The following is an 18,150-nucleotide window of genomic DNA, read 5'->3' on the forward strand; positions in this document are numbered from 1 at the left end:
GTTATAAGAGTCTTCCCTGAAGGCTGACATAAAAGCCATGTCTGTTCCACTCTATCAGGGAAATGGGATAAATTTTAGCAGTATCTGATCATGAGCTCATTTTACTTTTCTATCTCCGTTTGCATTCAAATGAATAAATTCCAACTCATGAAGAACAGGACCTGCAACCTGTCTTTCTTGGCTGTTTAATTAGCACTCATATAGGGCAAAGAGAAGAATCTGGCTTTATTCATTGGGATTTAGCAACAATAAACAGGAGTGGCTCAAGATGAGGCATGGCCCCTTCCTGTAATTCTTTTAAAGTAACTTGGTGGGGAGTGGAAAGAAAAGGACACATGTCTTGTTCAAACAGGGTAAATGAATACAAAGCTTTTCCTGACCACAGAACCCCACTTGATCTTCCTTTTCCTTGTAGTTCTTCTGCTTGTATTGTCCTCAACATACAATTTAGTTCTTAATTGTATTATGTCATTCTATTCAGTTTCATGTGTGCTATTCTCATCTCTTTAAGGAAAATGAAGTAGTTTGTGGAGAAAGATCATATTTCCTTTTCCACAAGTCTTTGGTACCAAGAAATGAAAAATACTGAATAATCATACCATATATTGGGAAGAGAGATTGTTTAGTTTTATGGAAAAAACTGGTTTACTCTATGGAAAATAAAGTCTAAGTCCCTACCTAACATCACACTCAAAGGTGAGCTGCATATGCATTATAGACCAGTGTAAAAAGTAAAAGGATATAGTTAATAGAAAAAATACAGCAAAATGTTTTTATGACTTAAAAATGTGAACAATTTCTTGAAAACACCATCATAAGATAAAAATGATGAATGTGATTGCTGCAAAATTATGAATTTCTATTTCCTGAAGTCAGTGTGGTCCAGATTAATAAAAGACACAATGGATAAATACATTGTCTACAACCAACAAAATTTATAACTAGAAAATGTAAAGAACTTTCTGAAAAGCAATACTAATAAAACAACTCTAATAGAAAATGGGCAGAGGATATGTATAGGCAATTTGTGGAATGAATGCCCAAAAGATCAACTAGTATGTAATGATGCACAAGCTCACTAATAAATATAAAAATACAAAGTAAGCCATGATTAAGATACAACTTGATGCCTATTCAACTGTCAGAAATTAGAAAGTCAAATAAGACCAAGTGTTGGCAAAGATATGGGGACATAAGAATCTGTATATGCTGCATATGGGAGTGCACACTGATTCAGCCATTCTGAAGAGCAAGCCAGTACCAATTAGTCAAATTAAGTGTATGCACACCCAGAAATCCAGTAAATCTGCTTCCACAAGAACTTGCATGTGACTATAGGGGATAAATAGGATGCTATTTAGTGCAGCATTTCTTGAAATAATAGCAGGAGTTAAAATGTGATAGTGCTATGAATCATCATATAGCAGCTAATACCAATGAAATGATGCATACAAATGTATATAGATGAATATGAATAAATCTTTTTTAAAAACCTTTTTTTTTTTCATTTATTTATACAAGCACTGGGTACAGTCAGATGCACTGGAGGGTGAGAGAATTCACCAGAGCCAGAGCAGGGAACAGAACAGACTGACAAAATACACTGCTGAGGGGAGCAGCGGGCGCAGCAGGAGAGGTCTGTGCGCCATGTGGGATCCTTGCCTGCACACTGCAAAGGCTGCAGGCAGCTTCGCAGCCCAGCGCTCAACCGCTGTGCCACCAGGGGAGGCGCAGAACATGAATAAATCTTAAACAGAGTAAAAAAGAATGAATAAAAAGTGATGCAGTGGGCTGAGTATTTGTTTCCCCTCAAAATTCAAATGTTGAAATCCTAACCTCCAATGTTATGATATTCAATGGTGGGGCTTTGAAAAGTGTTTAGGTTTTGATGAGATTAGTGACCCCAGAGAGTTTTTAGCTCTTTGCTCTCCACCAGGTGATGATTAACTGAGAAGTCTGCTGTCTGCAACCCAAAGGAGCGTCATCAACAGAAGTGACCACGTGGCATCCTGATTAGACTTACAGCTTCCAGAACTGAGAAATAAATTACTGCATTTTATAAGTCACTGAGTCTATGGTACTTTGTTACAGCAGCTTGAATTAGGATAAGGGATTTACAGTCCAAAGAATAAATTAAAAAGCATGTGCACACAAAACAACAAAAGGTACTCTTGCAAGAATGAATACAAAGTATATACTTGAAATACAAAAAGATTGCCCTCAAAAGGCAGCAAATGGGAGTATGTTATGAAATACAAAAAGATTGCCCTTAAAAGGCAGCAAATGGGAGTATGTTATGAAATAAAGAGAGTACTAAATAATAACTAGAGAAAGACCTTGCATGGAATCAGGATGATAATGTCATTACCTAACTCAGACTTTGCACCTGAGGTTCCTGCATTCCTAGAAAGACAAAACATCCACTTTTGAAGACATTTTCTGTTAAAGATGTTCCTCTGCATTTCTTTCAATTACAGTTAAAAGATCTACTGCATTCCTGTCCATTTATTTCAGGAAAGACATTGTCTTAGTCAGAAACAACAATGATGTTGACTATAAATTAGTGAAAGAAAATTTCAAACTTTTCCTCATAAATTATAAACATTTTTCATTGTTAAAAGAACTTATTTATCTTTTTTAACCAAGGCAGATATTTTTTTCCATTGAAGAGATTGTGTGGAGTCACTCAGAAGTAGAGGAATAAAGGCAGTATTGGCCTGTATCCAGGATTTTTTTGAAATTCAAGAAATGGCTGTAGATGCTATTTTCTAAGGTGTTCTTGATATAAAAGAAGTCTATATAAATCTTAATTATTGATTCAGGAGAGGGAAGAGACTTCAAGAAAGAAAAAGTACGCATGATTTAGGGATAATTAAAAATATAGATTATTAGTCCTTCCTATTTTATTACTGTAAATATGTTCATATAGGTAGAGGTCAGATGGTGATGTGGAAAACAGAAGTTGATTTTGAGAATGAAAAGACATGTTTTGGAACAAAAAGTTCTTTGGCTAAAACAAATATACCTGCCATTTGTACCCCTTTAAAAAAACTCTATCTCTACTTCCATGTCAGGACAGTTAAGTTAGCTTTTTGAGTGGGGGTTCACAGGCATCCTAAACAGAACTATTATACAACTGAATTCACTTTTTTTCCTTTGGGGGCAGTCTTGTATTTTAGTTTTAACAAAATTGCTAGCATTTCATTTGAATATTACATTACAGGCCAGTATATTTTGTCTTTAAAAGGATGTTTGTGAGATAAAAAGAACATTTATGATTCATTTATGATTGTCTTTTCCCAAATATTAAAAAAAAAAATCTTAAAATGTCTCACAATAAAAGCTTGTGTTTTTGCAAATAACCACTTTTGTTGCAGTTAAGCATTTCCATTTGGTTAATACTATGGTGGACATGGGGGCGCAATAGGCTAGGAAAACTGGATCTCAGTTCTCTCACTTTGAAATGAAGTGGTTGAATTAGAAAGAGTAGTTTATCATAATTTTTAGATTTGCTGATTCCTTTACTCCTCGGTACCCACCTACTCATATCAACAGACACTGATTGGGGGGTCTGGAGTGGGTCCCAGGAAAACTGCAACATGATTTTGATGCAGGTGGTCTGAAAATTTTGTTTTTAGAAACATCAAGGGAAATAATCCACAAAATCCCTTCCTATGATAGAAGGAATTTTATCTATTATCCTATGATAGAAATAATTTTATCTGACTTACCAAGCTTTCGCTTCTCTCTCGTAAGTCCATAAGGTGGTATTTGCTGTTTTGTCTAGAATTACTGTTCATTTGTAGGCTTGAAATTTTAAAGGTGCCATGATAATACTCCATTATTTGGCCTGTGATGAAAAGGAAAAGTAGGAAATTAAGTCATTTGGAGCTATTATTTCAGGATCTAAGGCCCAAATATAAAGGGGCTATTATGACGTTTTGAATGTATCACTGTCTAGTTTCATTAAAAAAAGATACAAATAATGATTATTGTTTTATGTTACATATAACAGCTGATATTTATTGAGTGTCCAGTATGTGTCAAGTACTGTTCTGGACACCTCACATGTATTAGTTCATTAGATCTTCCCATCTGCTCTCTAAGGCATCATTTCCATTTCAGAGGTGAAAGTGAGGCATGGAGGTGTTAAGTAACTTGCTCTAAGCTGCACAACTAGTGAATAACCTATCCAAGTTTTAAACCCAAACAATCTAACTTCCAGAACATTATATTACTATATTGCCCCTTGCTAAGGTAAAATGTATCACTCCACTCTATTGAAAGTGTAGATAAATGAATGTCCTTATCATTTAAAAAAAATCAAAAATGTCTTTTATATATCTTTTTACTGCAGTAATATTGGTTTGCAATACTGCATATGATTTAGAGGAGTAAAGTTACACCTTAGATCTATATCACCACTAAACAACTACTACCAAAGCATGCATAGGCCCCCCCACCACTGTTCACTGGCATCTCCCCTCTTGTTTCCACCCTTCTCTCTCCCCTTCCACCTCTAATAGCCTCAGTTGTACAATCATATTTGTAGAGTTTGTTTTGGTTTAGAGCCAGAAACACTAAGAAACATGTGAAAAGAAAGAGAGGAAAACCATCTGGGGTTGTAGGTGAGAATAGTGTGTTAACAGGGATGGATCAGTCATATAGTCTTGGCAACCAAGAAAGGTAAGAAAATAGCAGTGGAGATTCTTGAGCAATTTGCAATTTTATGGGTAAAATCCTAGGGGTGGGGGAGGGAGTGGAAAGGGAAGGAGCTAGAAAACTAACAGGTGTAAAGTAGAGACTGGAACAATCACAAAACAACTCTATCCTTGGATAGCCAGACTCAGAGAGGAATCATGTGTTAATGGGTTTCCTGGCTGTAGAAGTAGGAAAGAAAGATACATCTGAGGATGGTATATCACTTCAGTGGGGTATCTCTGGACTCCAATGCTGTTTTGGTCCTTCTTATTAGCTATATGATTTATATACTCTTACTAAATGTTATATATCTTGTAAAGGGGTTTCTATGCAACTAGTTTAACTGATGTCAGACTCTTTCACCATTGGCATAAACTGCAGATAGGGTTGTCATATGGGGCACAGACTGTACACTTAAACCCTTAAATGGTCCCCTTCAAACCTGAGGAAGATGACACAGAGCAGCCTAAGTAACTCTGTATCAGAGTGATATTGTGAGGATTTATCAAAAATGTAAAGGATTTGCATTCTATGCTTAGAAAGCAGCTTAAGAGGAGAGAATTCTAAAATACATTGTGTGATTAGTCAATAAAAAATGAACCTGCTGCATTGTTTTAGAAAGAGTAAATGTTTTTCTCTAAGAGTAATAATATTGTGTCATATTTATAGTTTACCAATCATTTCAAAATTCATTATTTTACTTTTATTGAACAGAAAATGATAATCATGAGTAAAAGTTTCCATTTTAATAAATAATATATTGTCACTTAATTTGGTAATTGAGTGTTTTTGATGATTCTAGTAAATTTTAGAAAATGACTATTTTTCATCATTTGTGTAAATTCTCAAAAGAATACTAGATTGTGAGTTCTGAAGGGCTAGGAAATTTTCTTCTTTTCTTAATGTGTCTTTGCTTAATTGTATTAATGCCAGCATGTAACAGGCATTCAGTAATTATTTGTGAAGATAATTGAAAAATTTTAGAAATTCTGAGTGTGGTTATTTACAGGTAAAAGTTGGGATGAAATTAAATCTGCATATATGCATACATGCAAATGAAGCTTTAACAGATAAAAATGAAAATCAACCTCATTACTGTTATTTTACCTACCAGAGACTAAAAAGTGAGCCAGAAGACCTATAGCCACTGCTACCACTGTCAGTAATAACACAATGAGAAGGGCAGTCATCCATGGTTTCAAATTTCTGCTTCGGGTGCCAAACCCTACTGTTCTACAAAAAGGAAAATTCACCAGTTACCTTCACATTGTAATCTGTAGTTTTCCTTGTTCTCCTAGGTGCAAGCTGCTTTAATTTAATTTTCTGAGCAAGAAGACATCGTTCTTGAATTTTGGTCAAGTTCATCTTGGTGTGAGAGTACTTATTAAAAAGATCAGGATCTGTTAATCCATAATGTTGCTACAGGTTTCTATTTCTAGAGGCATTTTGGTAGCCTCTCTGTGGTGACAATTCTGACTTGTCTTAGCAGCATGGTTGAAAGTAGCACACATGCTTCATAAAGGATTATTCCACCTTTTCCAAGACTTTTTTTTAAAACAAATTTTGTCCTTTTAGCATTTACAAAGTGGTTAAAATATATTTTCCCATTTACCTTTTATTTTAATTCTTCATTATAAAAATTTTCATATATAATGGACAATCAGATAATAGACCTATAGGATATAGAATAGTATAGTAGAAAAATAGTAAAATCATAGAATTGTATAATAGAACACCCCTATATTTACATCATTTTATCATTTGTACAACTTTTTTTTCCTCTTCACATTTTGCTACCATGTGAAACAAGATATTGATATCGTAGCTTTTCACTAAAATATTATTGTAAAGCATTAGGCTATACCAACATAACCACAATACTATAATGTTCCTAAATAATTAAGAGTATTTAAGAGTAACTTTTATAATATGCAACCCATCTTATTGTCACCATTATATTTACAAATGGTTTGTACGTTTGTACAATCAAGGGCCATATGGTTGTTTGTCTTTTAAGTTTCTTTCTTTTTTTTTTTTTTTTTGTGGGACCCTCGCCGTGCCGGGGATCCAACTGGCCTGCAGAGGCTGTGGGCAGCCTCCCATGCAACCCAGCGCTCAACCGCTGCGCCACCAGGGGAAGCCCTTTTAAGTTTCTTTAAATATTCCTGCTTCCATTTTAGTGATATTAAGTTGTTGAAGAGGTCAGGCCAGTTGTCCTTTAGAATTTTCATCTCTGTACTTACCTGAATTTTTTTTTTAATGATTTTTTTAATTGAAATAACATAGCATTATATAAGTTCCAGGGGCGCATCATTAAATATCAACATCTGTATACATCAAGTTCACTACTTAAAATCCAATTTTATCTTTTTTTTAAAAAGATTTATTTATGCATACAAGAGCTGGGGTACAGGCCAGAGGTATGGGGGTGAGAGGATTCACCAGAGACAGAGTGGGGAACAGAACAGGCAGATTGACCGAAGTACACTGCTGAGAGGAGCAGCGGGCAAGTCAGGAGAGGTCTGCTGCACCATATGGGTTGCTACTTGGCTGACCAGGGACCAAACTCATGCTGCAGTGTTGCAAACAGCTTCATAGGTTGTGTCTTAACCCCTTGTGCCGCCAGGGAGGCCCCACCAATTCTATCTTTCACCATATAATTGATCCAATTTACCCACTCCCTTCCCTCTTTTCTTCTGATAACTTTATCTAGGTCTTACAGATTAGAATTTATTTTTTTACTTAGTTTTTTATTTTTCTATGTACAACATAGTAAAATAATATGGTGTTTTTCTTCATCTGATTTACTAAACATAATACCCTCTCAGTCCTTTCATGTTATTGCAAATGAAAATATCTAGTCAGGAATAGAGGAAATTTATACACTTTAGAAGAAAAAAGATTTTTTTCCTGTAATCCTTATGATCAACAATAGTACCCATCACATTGTATCAAGAATGGTTTATATGTATATTAATCTTAACTGTGAACTCCTCAATCATTTGGACTAGACTTGTTCATCTTTTTATCACCAAGACTTAATAAGGTGCCTGGTATGGAGTCTCTTTTCAGAATCTCACAAGTTGAATTCAAAGTGTCAGCTGAGATAGCTATCTTCTCTAGCATCTGTGATCCTCTTTCAAGTTCACCTGAATTATAGACAGAAATCAGTTTCTTGAAGCTGAACTGAGCTTTTCTATTGCAGAATACTGAGGTCTCTCCTAGAATCTAGCTGCCACCCACCTTCTTTGCCATGTGGCCCACTTCACCTTTAAAGCCAGCGATGGGGATTCTGCCCCCATCAAACATATCACCTTTCAATTTCTCTCCAGCTGAGCCTAGCCCATTTTTTAAGGGTCACATGATTAGGTGAGGTATACCAGCAGCACCTAGATTAGTATTTAAATAACTGGTAAAAGGTATATGTACACAAGTGAATGGGGATCTTTGGGAGCAAAATAATATAACAAAAGAATGTCATAAGAAAATTTTTGAAAAAAGCATGTGAGATTAAAAATATTCCTTTCAGGGAAGTTTTAGTAAAGATGATTCCCTGCAAAGAGAATTTTATGCTAAGTATAAAACTAGAAGACTAAGGGACATTTTATACAAATAATTTGGGGTAATGCAAAGTGAACTCTTTGAAATTAAAATGAAACAAAGCTAAATGTAATCTGTGACCTAACTGGCACTCTGCATTCTTCTAAGGAAAGGGCAAATACAGATAATACTCATTCAGAGTAACACTATATAATCTCCGTGAAATTCAATTTATCATAACCATTACACTTTCATTAAATTTGATTATTCAGTGTTTAGTAGGGTGTGTTTATGGCATTCCCCCCCACATTTGTTATAATGAGAACATGGTAATTTGAATAAATTTTGTGGTTTTGCTTTCTGTAGTTTTGCAGATTCAAAGATACACACCTTGAAGAATATATAGAGTAGTATGAATTGTTAATGATCAGAGTTGGGCTATTCATTTCCTCAGTTGCAAAGTTCTGAGATGATGACTTCTATGTATGTAACTTTGAAAAGAATTGAGTTAAGCAGAAGATATTATAGATCTTCTACCCCACATGGATCTTCCTGTTGATAGAAAAGCTTCACCTAAACATATCAACTTGGGCTCCCTTCACAAACATTTTATCTACAATCTCCTTTTCCAAGATTATCTTTCTGCTTTCTTATAGACTTATGTTATCATTATATACATGTAGATATATGTGATATTAAACAAAGGACAATTTTTAAAAGGTCATGTTTCCATCTGTCTTCATAAAGACAGTTTTTTTAAAATTTAATTTACACTAGCTGATTTAAAATGAGTTAGTGGTTAGCTTCCCAGATTAACCTGAAAATCTGCTTAACTCCTAATGTAACAACAACAACAAAAGGTGCTAAAAGCACTAAATTCCCAGGAACCATTAGGTGCAGAAAACTTGGCACCTCTTTTCCTAGGTTATCGTCCATCCCCGGAGGAAAGTCCTTATAGAGTCAAAGTGCCAAATTCTGCTTCTGGCAATGAAAATCTTTCCCTTTGAGCAGCTGAACTCAGTCATCTGTTAGAAGAAAAGCAATGTTTTGTAATGACTAACATACTCTGATATATGAATCTCTTGTCTAGTGATACTCCATTCTAGAATGCCCATTTAATACCAAAAGTTGCGGGGTGGGGTGGGGGGAAACAAAAGCTACTGTTCAGTAAGTGCTAGTTTACAAGAATTGCTGCTGTTTTGTAACATTTAATCCTTAAAGCTTTTTTTGCCAGTAGAGTGATATATTTTCATTTTACAGGTGAATAGTTTCTCAGTTCACGTAGTCAGTATGCAGAGTTAGAAACTAGCTTTGCTGCTGTGACTCAGAAATCCATTTTTCTCTGTGGCATCAAGTTTCCTTTTGAAAATGAATTTTTCCTTTTTACAGAACATTCCTCCTATTATCCCCAATGAATCATGAGTACAATTTCCAGCAATATAAAAAGCAAGTAAAAAGTTTTATGAAGTCAAAGTTAGAGATTATTTTTACTGATTAGATAAGACACCAAATTTCATTATGGTTAAGTCTTGAATTTGTTCTTGCTTTCATATCTTCTTCCTTTCCACTAGTTTTAAATTTTCATGAACTCTCAAAAAGTCAGGATTCCCTTCTCCCTCTCACCTCTACTGAAGGTTCCCATAATGGTGACCTAGATGATCTGGGAGGAGAGGAGGAGAGGAGAGCTGTGAGACAGGTGTATACAGGTGTAATTGAGAGCACATTTGATGTTGTCTGTAAACTTTGCTTTATTTAACTTTGTACTTTTTTCTGTGTTGTCACAAGTTTCCTGTCACAAGTTTCCTTATTTTATTTCTTAAATGTGTACATGTATCATTTTACCCTGAAGTATAAGGTCTTGAAGAAAGTAAATAAGTAATATATAGCATTGAGATCTTTTTCAAGAAATGTTCCCAGGTAGTGAGGATAAGGGAGGTTCTCCGAACAGGTCTGGAAAAATTGGATTAAATTTAACAAAATTAAATAAGATCTGCATTTCCAGAAGTTCTAGAATATTTATGATTTCAAATGGGGTGAAGATGGACAGTATTTCTCTCTTGATTTTGGATATGTCTTGTATCTACTATACCACCTGGCTCTTAGTAGGTGCTTGAATATAGTTTGGTGATGTTCTATAGTTTTGAAAACATTATTCTAGATGGATTCATACCATTGTATTGCTCCATAGAATGCTTTGTTTTTAGGAACTATAAAAAGGTCAAAATAAAAAATCTGATACTTCTTCTACCTCTAATTCTTGTTAGAAAAGGGTAGAGATGAGGGTGGGTAACAAGGGATGTACAAAATTGAATCATGTATCATTACCAGAAAATAAGTAGATTCAGGTTGAACTGAATCCAAGAAGGAAAATCAGGACCTCAGGAAAGATAAGACTTTATTTCTTCAGCTATCTAGGGAAATGCCTTCACTCTGGTTTCAAGGATGGAAATTGGGCAAACTAGCAAAAACAAAAAACCAACAAAAAATAAATACCCCCTACCTCCAAAAAAACCCCCCACATGTTTAAATGAGAATTTTGAGACTTTAAGAAAACTAATGGGGTTGGGAACACCTTTCCTGGATTCCCAATGGATGTACTTTATCCCCATGGAGGGATACTCCCATTCCCTGCACTTCTGACAGGGACAGTTACTATTTGTCATGTCTGGCCTGCTGTACTGGATTTACTCCAAATACTTGCAGCTCTGTCTTTCCTCTAGCATCCCCCCAACACTAGTAAATGAATTAACTTCAGATTCTTATTCCTTCTAGTCTTCTGTCCTGACTCAATAAAAGGGTCTTTCTAGCTGTATTTTGAGATATGACTAACTGAATGCTCTCTCATCTTCAGATATCAGGAAAATATGAGCTTGTGTGTGTGTTACTTTATACCTGCCAGCTCTTAAATAGTGTTGAAGTAGAGTTTGAACTAGGAAGCATTTAGGGTTATGGCACTGTTACATAGCCTTTTAAATTCATTCACCTTAAATAAGCAACCAATCATTTCACCAGAACAATCTATTTATTCAGAAACAACAAAAGTAATTAGGAATATATGGTCTCATGGCAAATCACAAGCACACTTCACCAGAACAAAAGAAAGAAATGTTCATATATGAAGTTCAGAGGGTTTGTTACAAATGAAGTGTCCATCAGAGGATACTGGAACTCAGAGATAGTGGTCTTTCCTTTGTTGTCATTCTCTCATTGGTAAGGCTGTTGCTATGAGCGAGGAGCTGCCTCCTTCCTCCTGCAGGGCAGGAAAGGAACATCACTTCCTGTCAGAGATGCTGGGCTTGTCTTTCAGATGAGATTCTATTGGATTTTTAATTTTTTTCTTACAACTTTTCTGGAGCACAGAGTGTGCATGCAAGAGAATTCTCTTCTAACCTTCCTCATTTAGGAAAGGTTTCTCCATATTTTCATAAACTATGGCAATAGGATTGAACTGATTTCTAATTGAAAGTAGTATAGCACTAAAGATAAAAGCCCAGTTTCTGGAGCCACATTACCAGAGTTCAAGTCCTAGTCCTGCTACTTGGTAGACACAGTATTTGATCCCTTTGTGCTTAAGTTCCTTCATTTGTAAAATGGAAATGAAATTGATACCTGCCTCATAGGATTAATATAAAGATCAACAGGATTAATTTATAAAAAGTGATGAGCACATAGTAAATCCAATATAAATGTGAGTTAATATGTTTTGTTATCATCATTACACATTGATAGACATCAGTCTTGCTGATAAAATGGTCATTTAGTATAAAGGTATTTATAGGTCAGTAATTTGGTGCCAGTAGTATTTTGAATTTTAGGATCATCTTAGAGTTGCCTCACAGAATGGAGCTTAGATAGATAAGGTATTAGGAAATGCCCAGATATTTTTCATATAGTATTAATCAACAAAATGATGTGTTTCAATATGGCCCAGAGTGACATAATGAAATGGAGATGCTATTTTATAGGTACAGTATTAATAAAGAAAGAAGGGATTGCATAATAATACAAGGACATAATATAGAATGTCCTACTTTACTAGAAAAGATAGGTAGCACCAAATGTTATGTAATTGTGTATGCACATGCTGTAACAAATGTTTTTTTCACAATACTCATTCCTCTATAAAATATTATAGAGGATGTATCACCTTGGAGTTAAATGCCCAGACTGAGTGATATGTATGTATGCAAAAGGAATTGCTTATTTTCAAATACCTGGGTCAGAGACTTGCGTACCATAAATATGACCTAATATACTTCTAAGAATTAGTCTGCTCTCACAATATTTTCCCACTTTGTCTTTCATTTGTCCATCTGTCTACCCATTCAATTGTCCATTCATCTATTCACCTATTTTTCTTTTCCACAATGTTTTATTAAACTTCTGTTATGTGTTAAGCACCATGCTGGGTCTAGGTAGGCAGTGATGAATAAGACATGGCTTCTACCCTCATGCAACTCATGGTATAACTTATAATGCTTCTATTTCAGTCTATCCCATGTGAAGCATTGTAAACTTTCCATAAATATTTATTTGTAAGTTGTTTACATGTCTATATAACTTTGGGGTCACATTTTCACTCCTCCCAATATGCACATGCTTCACTGTCTTTCTAACCTGTGCCCATGCCATACCCCTTTATTTCTACTCAGCCCTACCCTCTTTCCTCTGGTACCCAGTGTATTTTTCCCAGAGTCTAAGAATTATTTTTGTTGTGATTTTCCAATATGTGTTCTGTGGTTATTTATATTCCACAGAGAAGTGAAACTTATGAATATTTAAAATAGCACAAATAACCAATTTCTACAAAAGCAACAAAAAGATTGAAGTTAAAAATTGTTAAATAATACAGATCTCTGTCTATAATACAGTTCTCTGTCTCCTGTTCCTGGCACAGAACTCCAAAACCTCTTGTAATTTTCTAAGTGATAAGGGCATTAGGAGCATATTTTGTTCATTGACCTTTGACCTCAGTTCCTGACACAGAACCCTTGTGTAATCTTCTGGGTGTAGGGGTATCATTTCTTCCAATGAGGTAATGCTTGGGTGGTTCTTGAATAACTTGAGCGTGGAGTCTTGTCAACAGAAAGGCTATACTACAACTAGAAGCTTGAATCTTTAGCTTTAATCCCCATTCTCTGGGAAGGGGACAGAGGCTAAATATTGAATTAATGATTAACTATGCCTGTATAATGGAGGCTCCATAAAAATTCCAATAGGTTTTAGGGAGCTTCTGGTTTGGGTATACATCTATGTAGGGGGAGGGTTGTGTTTCCCAACTTCACAAAAGCAAAAACTCCTATACCTGGGATACTTCTGGACCTTGCCATATGTATCCTTTTTGATCCTTTGTAATAAATTGGTAATCTTGTAGGCAAAGTGTTTTCCTGAGTTCTGTGAAACACTCTAGCAAATTGACCAAACACAAATTAGGGATTGTGGGAACCTTTGATTTATAAATCAGTGGGTCCGAGGCACTGGGTGACAGCTTAGAACTGCAATTGGCTTTTGAAATGCAGGCAGGGGCATTCTTATGGACTAAGTCTTTAACCTGTGAGGTCTGTGCTAACCTAGTTAGAATTGAATTTAATTGCAGCAAATCCAGCTGGAATTAGAGAATTATTTTGGGGAAAAAACCTACACATCTGTTGTCAGAAGTGTGACAGTGGTAGCAATGTGAAGTAAAAGAAAACAGTTTTTTCACAGTAAAGATTTAAAATTTTTCCTCTAAATTTTCACTTGCCTGAACAAATCAACTAAAAGCAGCTTACTATTGCAGATATGGATCTACCTTTTAAGATCAGAAGACTGCGGCTTCAGTCCTGTTTATAACTCCTTAGCTTGTATGTTGAGACTCAGTTTATGAAACCTCTATGAATTTCAGTTTTCCGACATTTAATTGGTGATAAAAAACAGTACTCAAAGATGTGAGACAATAGAGTGAATAAATCAAGGACTCCAGTAATTGTCAAGTTCACATGGATTATCTCTTGTAATTGTTGCCACAACTTGGTGGTGAGTTAAGCCTTGTTATTACCGTTTCACTAATGAGGAAACTAAGGATCAGAGAGGAAAAGCAACATTTGCTTGCAAAGTTAATGAAAGGGAGGCCTGACTTCAAAGTTATCTGTCCCCATTTGTAACCAGACACTACTCTCATAATAAATGTGAAAGCCTTTAGTCACATATTATTCAAATGTTGTTATATTTATCTGTCCCCATTATGACTTTCTTGTCATTAACCAAGATGTTTCTGAAGTACAGCTATGAGTATAGTGGGGTGGTGTGTATAGTTTGAGTTTAAAGCTCAATAACTCAATAAACTCAACTCTCTTCTCTATAAAATGGGGTAATAAAAGCTTACACATGAAAATTCTAAAAAATAAGTGATCTGTGTAAGGAGAGTGATCCATTTTTAAATAATTTATTATCCATAAAGATAATAAATGGTAGATTTTATAATAATTATAAACTATTAGCCACTGTGGATTTTTATATTTATCTGTTCATAAATGACCACTTTGGTTTTCAAATAATTTATATACATATATTCCAGCCTCCTTATTATATCTACAAATATATTATTCCCCATATGCCAATTGGAAAAGTAGAAAAACAAAACAAAGATATTATCACCTAGCCTTTCACCCTCAATGAAATGAATACATGTTTCAATACATTGAAACCCTGCTTTATCATATGATGTTTATATATCATATTTATATAAAGCCCTACTGAGTGACTAGCACTATGACTGTTTTACCCAAATTTTATTTATTTTTTTTAAAGATTTATTTATTTATTTATTATACAAGCACTGGGTACAGTCAGAAGCACGAGAGGGTGAGAGAATTCACCAGAGTCAGAGTGGAGAGCAGAGCAGGCAGACTGACGAAGTACACTGCTGAGGGGAGCAGCGGGCTGCAAGAGAGATCTGCGCGCCATGTGGGACCCTCGCCAGCAGCTGGGGATCAAACTGGCACTTCAGAGACTTAGGGCAACTTCACAGCCCAGCGCTCAACCGCTGCGCCACCCGGGAGGCCCCTACCCAAATTTTAAATGAAAGTTATTTTTCTCTTAAAAATTACCAAAAGAAAGGAAAGGCAGACCATTTTAATAGTTAAGCTCTGATTTCAGACTGCCTCAAATCCCGGCTCTCACTCATTAGCCTATGGTGTAGGACTAGTTAATTTTCATTTATAAAATGGAAGAATAATGGGACCTAATTATAGGACCATTGTGAAAATTAGATCAACTAATTTAACATAATATGTGTATACTACAAAGAAAGCTCTATGACTTTGCAGAAAACAAACCAAAAATAATAATTAAACAAAGTTTAAAAAAAAATGACCAACTTAGAGTTTTACTTTGCTGTTTTGGTTTTAACTTTGAAGTAGGTTTTTTTTTTTTTCTTTTTTAAAGTGACATAGTAGCATAATATTAGTTTCAGGTGTACAGCATGATTCATTATGTATATACTGTGAAATGATTACCACAATAAGTCTAGTTAACAAGAATCCTCATACAGAGGTAAACTTTTTTTCTTTTGCAATGAGCAGTTTCAAGATCTACTGTTGAAGAGTTTTTGAATATATTAGGGAATGATTGGAATATTAACAAGTTGATTGAAAATAAGTATTCAAAATGAAATTATGTAAAATATGAATACTTGAACTTGCCCAGTGCCTTTCTCTCTAAACGATGCTAATGAAGAGGACGAATCTAATTCTTGCTTTTACTAGGCATGTCAAAAATAATGAGCTACCAGAAGAGAAAGTTGCCAGATTTCTCAGGACAAGTAAAAATTTCAGTTGAAGAAGTCACATGGTATTTTTGTCTTTTATCAGGAAAATAATTGAGATTTTAAGTAAGTGAATCCCCCTATTAATGTAGTCATATAGATATGGCTATGACTGAAAGCCAAATATAAGTAGAGATTCACAGCGAATTGAGAATACTAAAAACTATGTCTAAATGTAAAGAAGGATACAAAACCCAAAGAGATCTAAGGTTCCTAGCAGAAATACCAAAGAAATGAATCCGATATAGTATAACAAAGTTTTGACATTGTCTTTTTTAATTGAGAAGAATGGTGAGCATGACTGCAGAACATTTTGTAAAATTAGTATAGATGAGACCTATAATATCACAGTAATTATTAAGCAATTGCTTTGCTTCAATCCTTAAAGCCTGCCTGTTAGTATGACCTTCCATCTCCTCCAAATCCTCCAAATCCTCAATTAGTGTTCTATGAATTTAGTTCAAAGAAACCATAAGCATTCAGCATTTTCCACTGTCCCCTTTCTTAACCATAAGTGTCATGTATGTTCTGAGTAATAGTACTGACTCTCAGTATTACTACTGTAATATACTTCCCTCACACTAAAAACATCTCTCTAAACACATATTAATTAGAAAAAAAAAGACTTGATGTCTATAATCAAAAGATGATATTTTTAAGGGAACAATTTTGGGAATATGAAATATAAAAGATTGGGGTCAATTTCATGATTTTCATAAACAGAGGAAGATACACATTTGTCAAATTCTAAGTTTAAATAAAAAAAGCAGAGCATTAATATTAGACATTTACATTTTGTTAATTCATTTGCTCTAAAAATACTATGAAGTACCAATTATGTGTGGAGAATTATAGACCTTTCAGGTTCTCAGACTTTTCAACAATTACTACATGCTGCCTAAAGGACCAACACAAATGTGTGTCTTATTAGTGATGAAGGAAGCCCAACGGGGTTCACTGACTTAGTGGAGGGTCTACTATCAAATTCTTATCTCTGAAATTCTCCAGGTGGTATGCTTGCTACCTAGAGAGGCCATGACAGCTAATAAGGAAGACTGGTCTTCAAGAGTGGTAAATTGCTGCTCTAATTGTGGTATCTGACAGCTCTGCAGACCCTGTGATGGCCCTTAACTTCCTTTTTCTCATATGTCTCATTTTAAATTGGAGTTGATAATTACATGTTCTCTTAATCTCACAAGGGTGAACTGACTATTAAATGAAATTACATATGCAAAAATATTTTGAAAATGGCATAAGTCTAAGCTTAGTGAACTACTATTATCATGAATGTTTAAACTCTTTTAACTGTATGTAGTTATGCCAAAGAATCTTATTTTCCCTCTCTTTTGCATTGTTATTTTGGAAAAAAAAAAAACTGCTCCTGAAATAGTTTCCTTTTTTCTTTAATATTTAATAGGACAATTTTTAGAGGCTAGACATTCTTCCCCAATTTGTATCACCTGTTTTCCTTATTATTCCCCTGGGATTTTTACAATGCTAGCAGGTATCTCTGCAGCTACTGACTTCCCAAATTGCATTAATTCCAAGGACTAAGACTATAAGTTCCAAGGGAGAAAAAAACTAAAGAGAAGTGCTAAAGAGGCTAAATGTAGATTGCTAAAAGGAGACTTTTCTTCCACAAATAAACAACCTTGCCACACAATCGCTTCATCCAATCAGAATCAATTAGGACACAAGATAATACAGGTTTTCATTAACTTCTTTTAAAATCCCACTATTGAACTTGGCAACATGAAATAATGCTAAAATGATTTTTAAATGCAAAAATATTGATTTCAAATACAGTGATTAAATAAACTAGCTGCTATACATACAGATTAATTCCATCAATGACCCAGCCAGTTCTCTGACATGCCAGGAATCTAATCACTGACAGTAGAGCAAGGAACAATTTACAAAATGAAACAGAACTTACCGATACATCATCTACCAGGGGAAGAATATGATCCTGTAGGGCTGCACCTACTGAACTTGACTTTCTAATCAACTATATGACATCTCTAGATATATTTGAGATCTACGGCTGGACGAAATAAGGAAACAAATTACAAGTAGTTGAAATGAAACTAGTTTGACAAGTCTGA

General features: G+C 34.9%; 1 protein-coding gene across 1 annotated transcript in view; it reads right to left on the bottom strand.

The window, feature by feature from the left end:
• LOC119260306 (transmembrane protease serine 11A) overlaps positions 1–18,150 on the bottom strand; it is a 57,301-nt gene that overhangs the window by 29,173 nt on the left and 9,978 nt on the right. The window contains exons 2-3 of the mRNA XM_037529293.1: positions 5,813–5,934; positions 3,732–3,850 (exon numbers count right to left, since the gene is read on the bottom strand). Coding sequence (XP_037385190.1) covers positions 3,732–3,850; positions 5,813–5,934 — 241 coding nt within the window. The remainder of the gene's footprint in view (positions 1–3,731; positions 3,851–5,812; positions 5,935–18,150) is intronic.

The sequence above is a fragment of the Talpa occidentalis genome, unplaced genomic scaffold (genome assembly GCF_014898055.3).
Source record: "Talpa occidentalis isolate TD23 unplaced genomic scaffold, MPIMG_talOcc4v2.1 talOcc4.6, whole genome shotgun sequence".
In the NCBI taxonomy this organism is placed as follows: domain Eukaryota; kingdom Metazoa; phylum Chordata; class Mammalia; order Eulipotyphla; family Talpidae; genus Talpa; species Talpa occidentalis.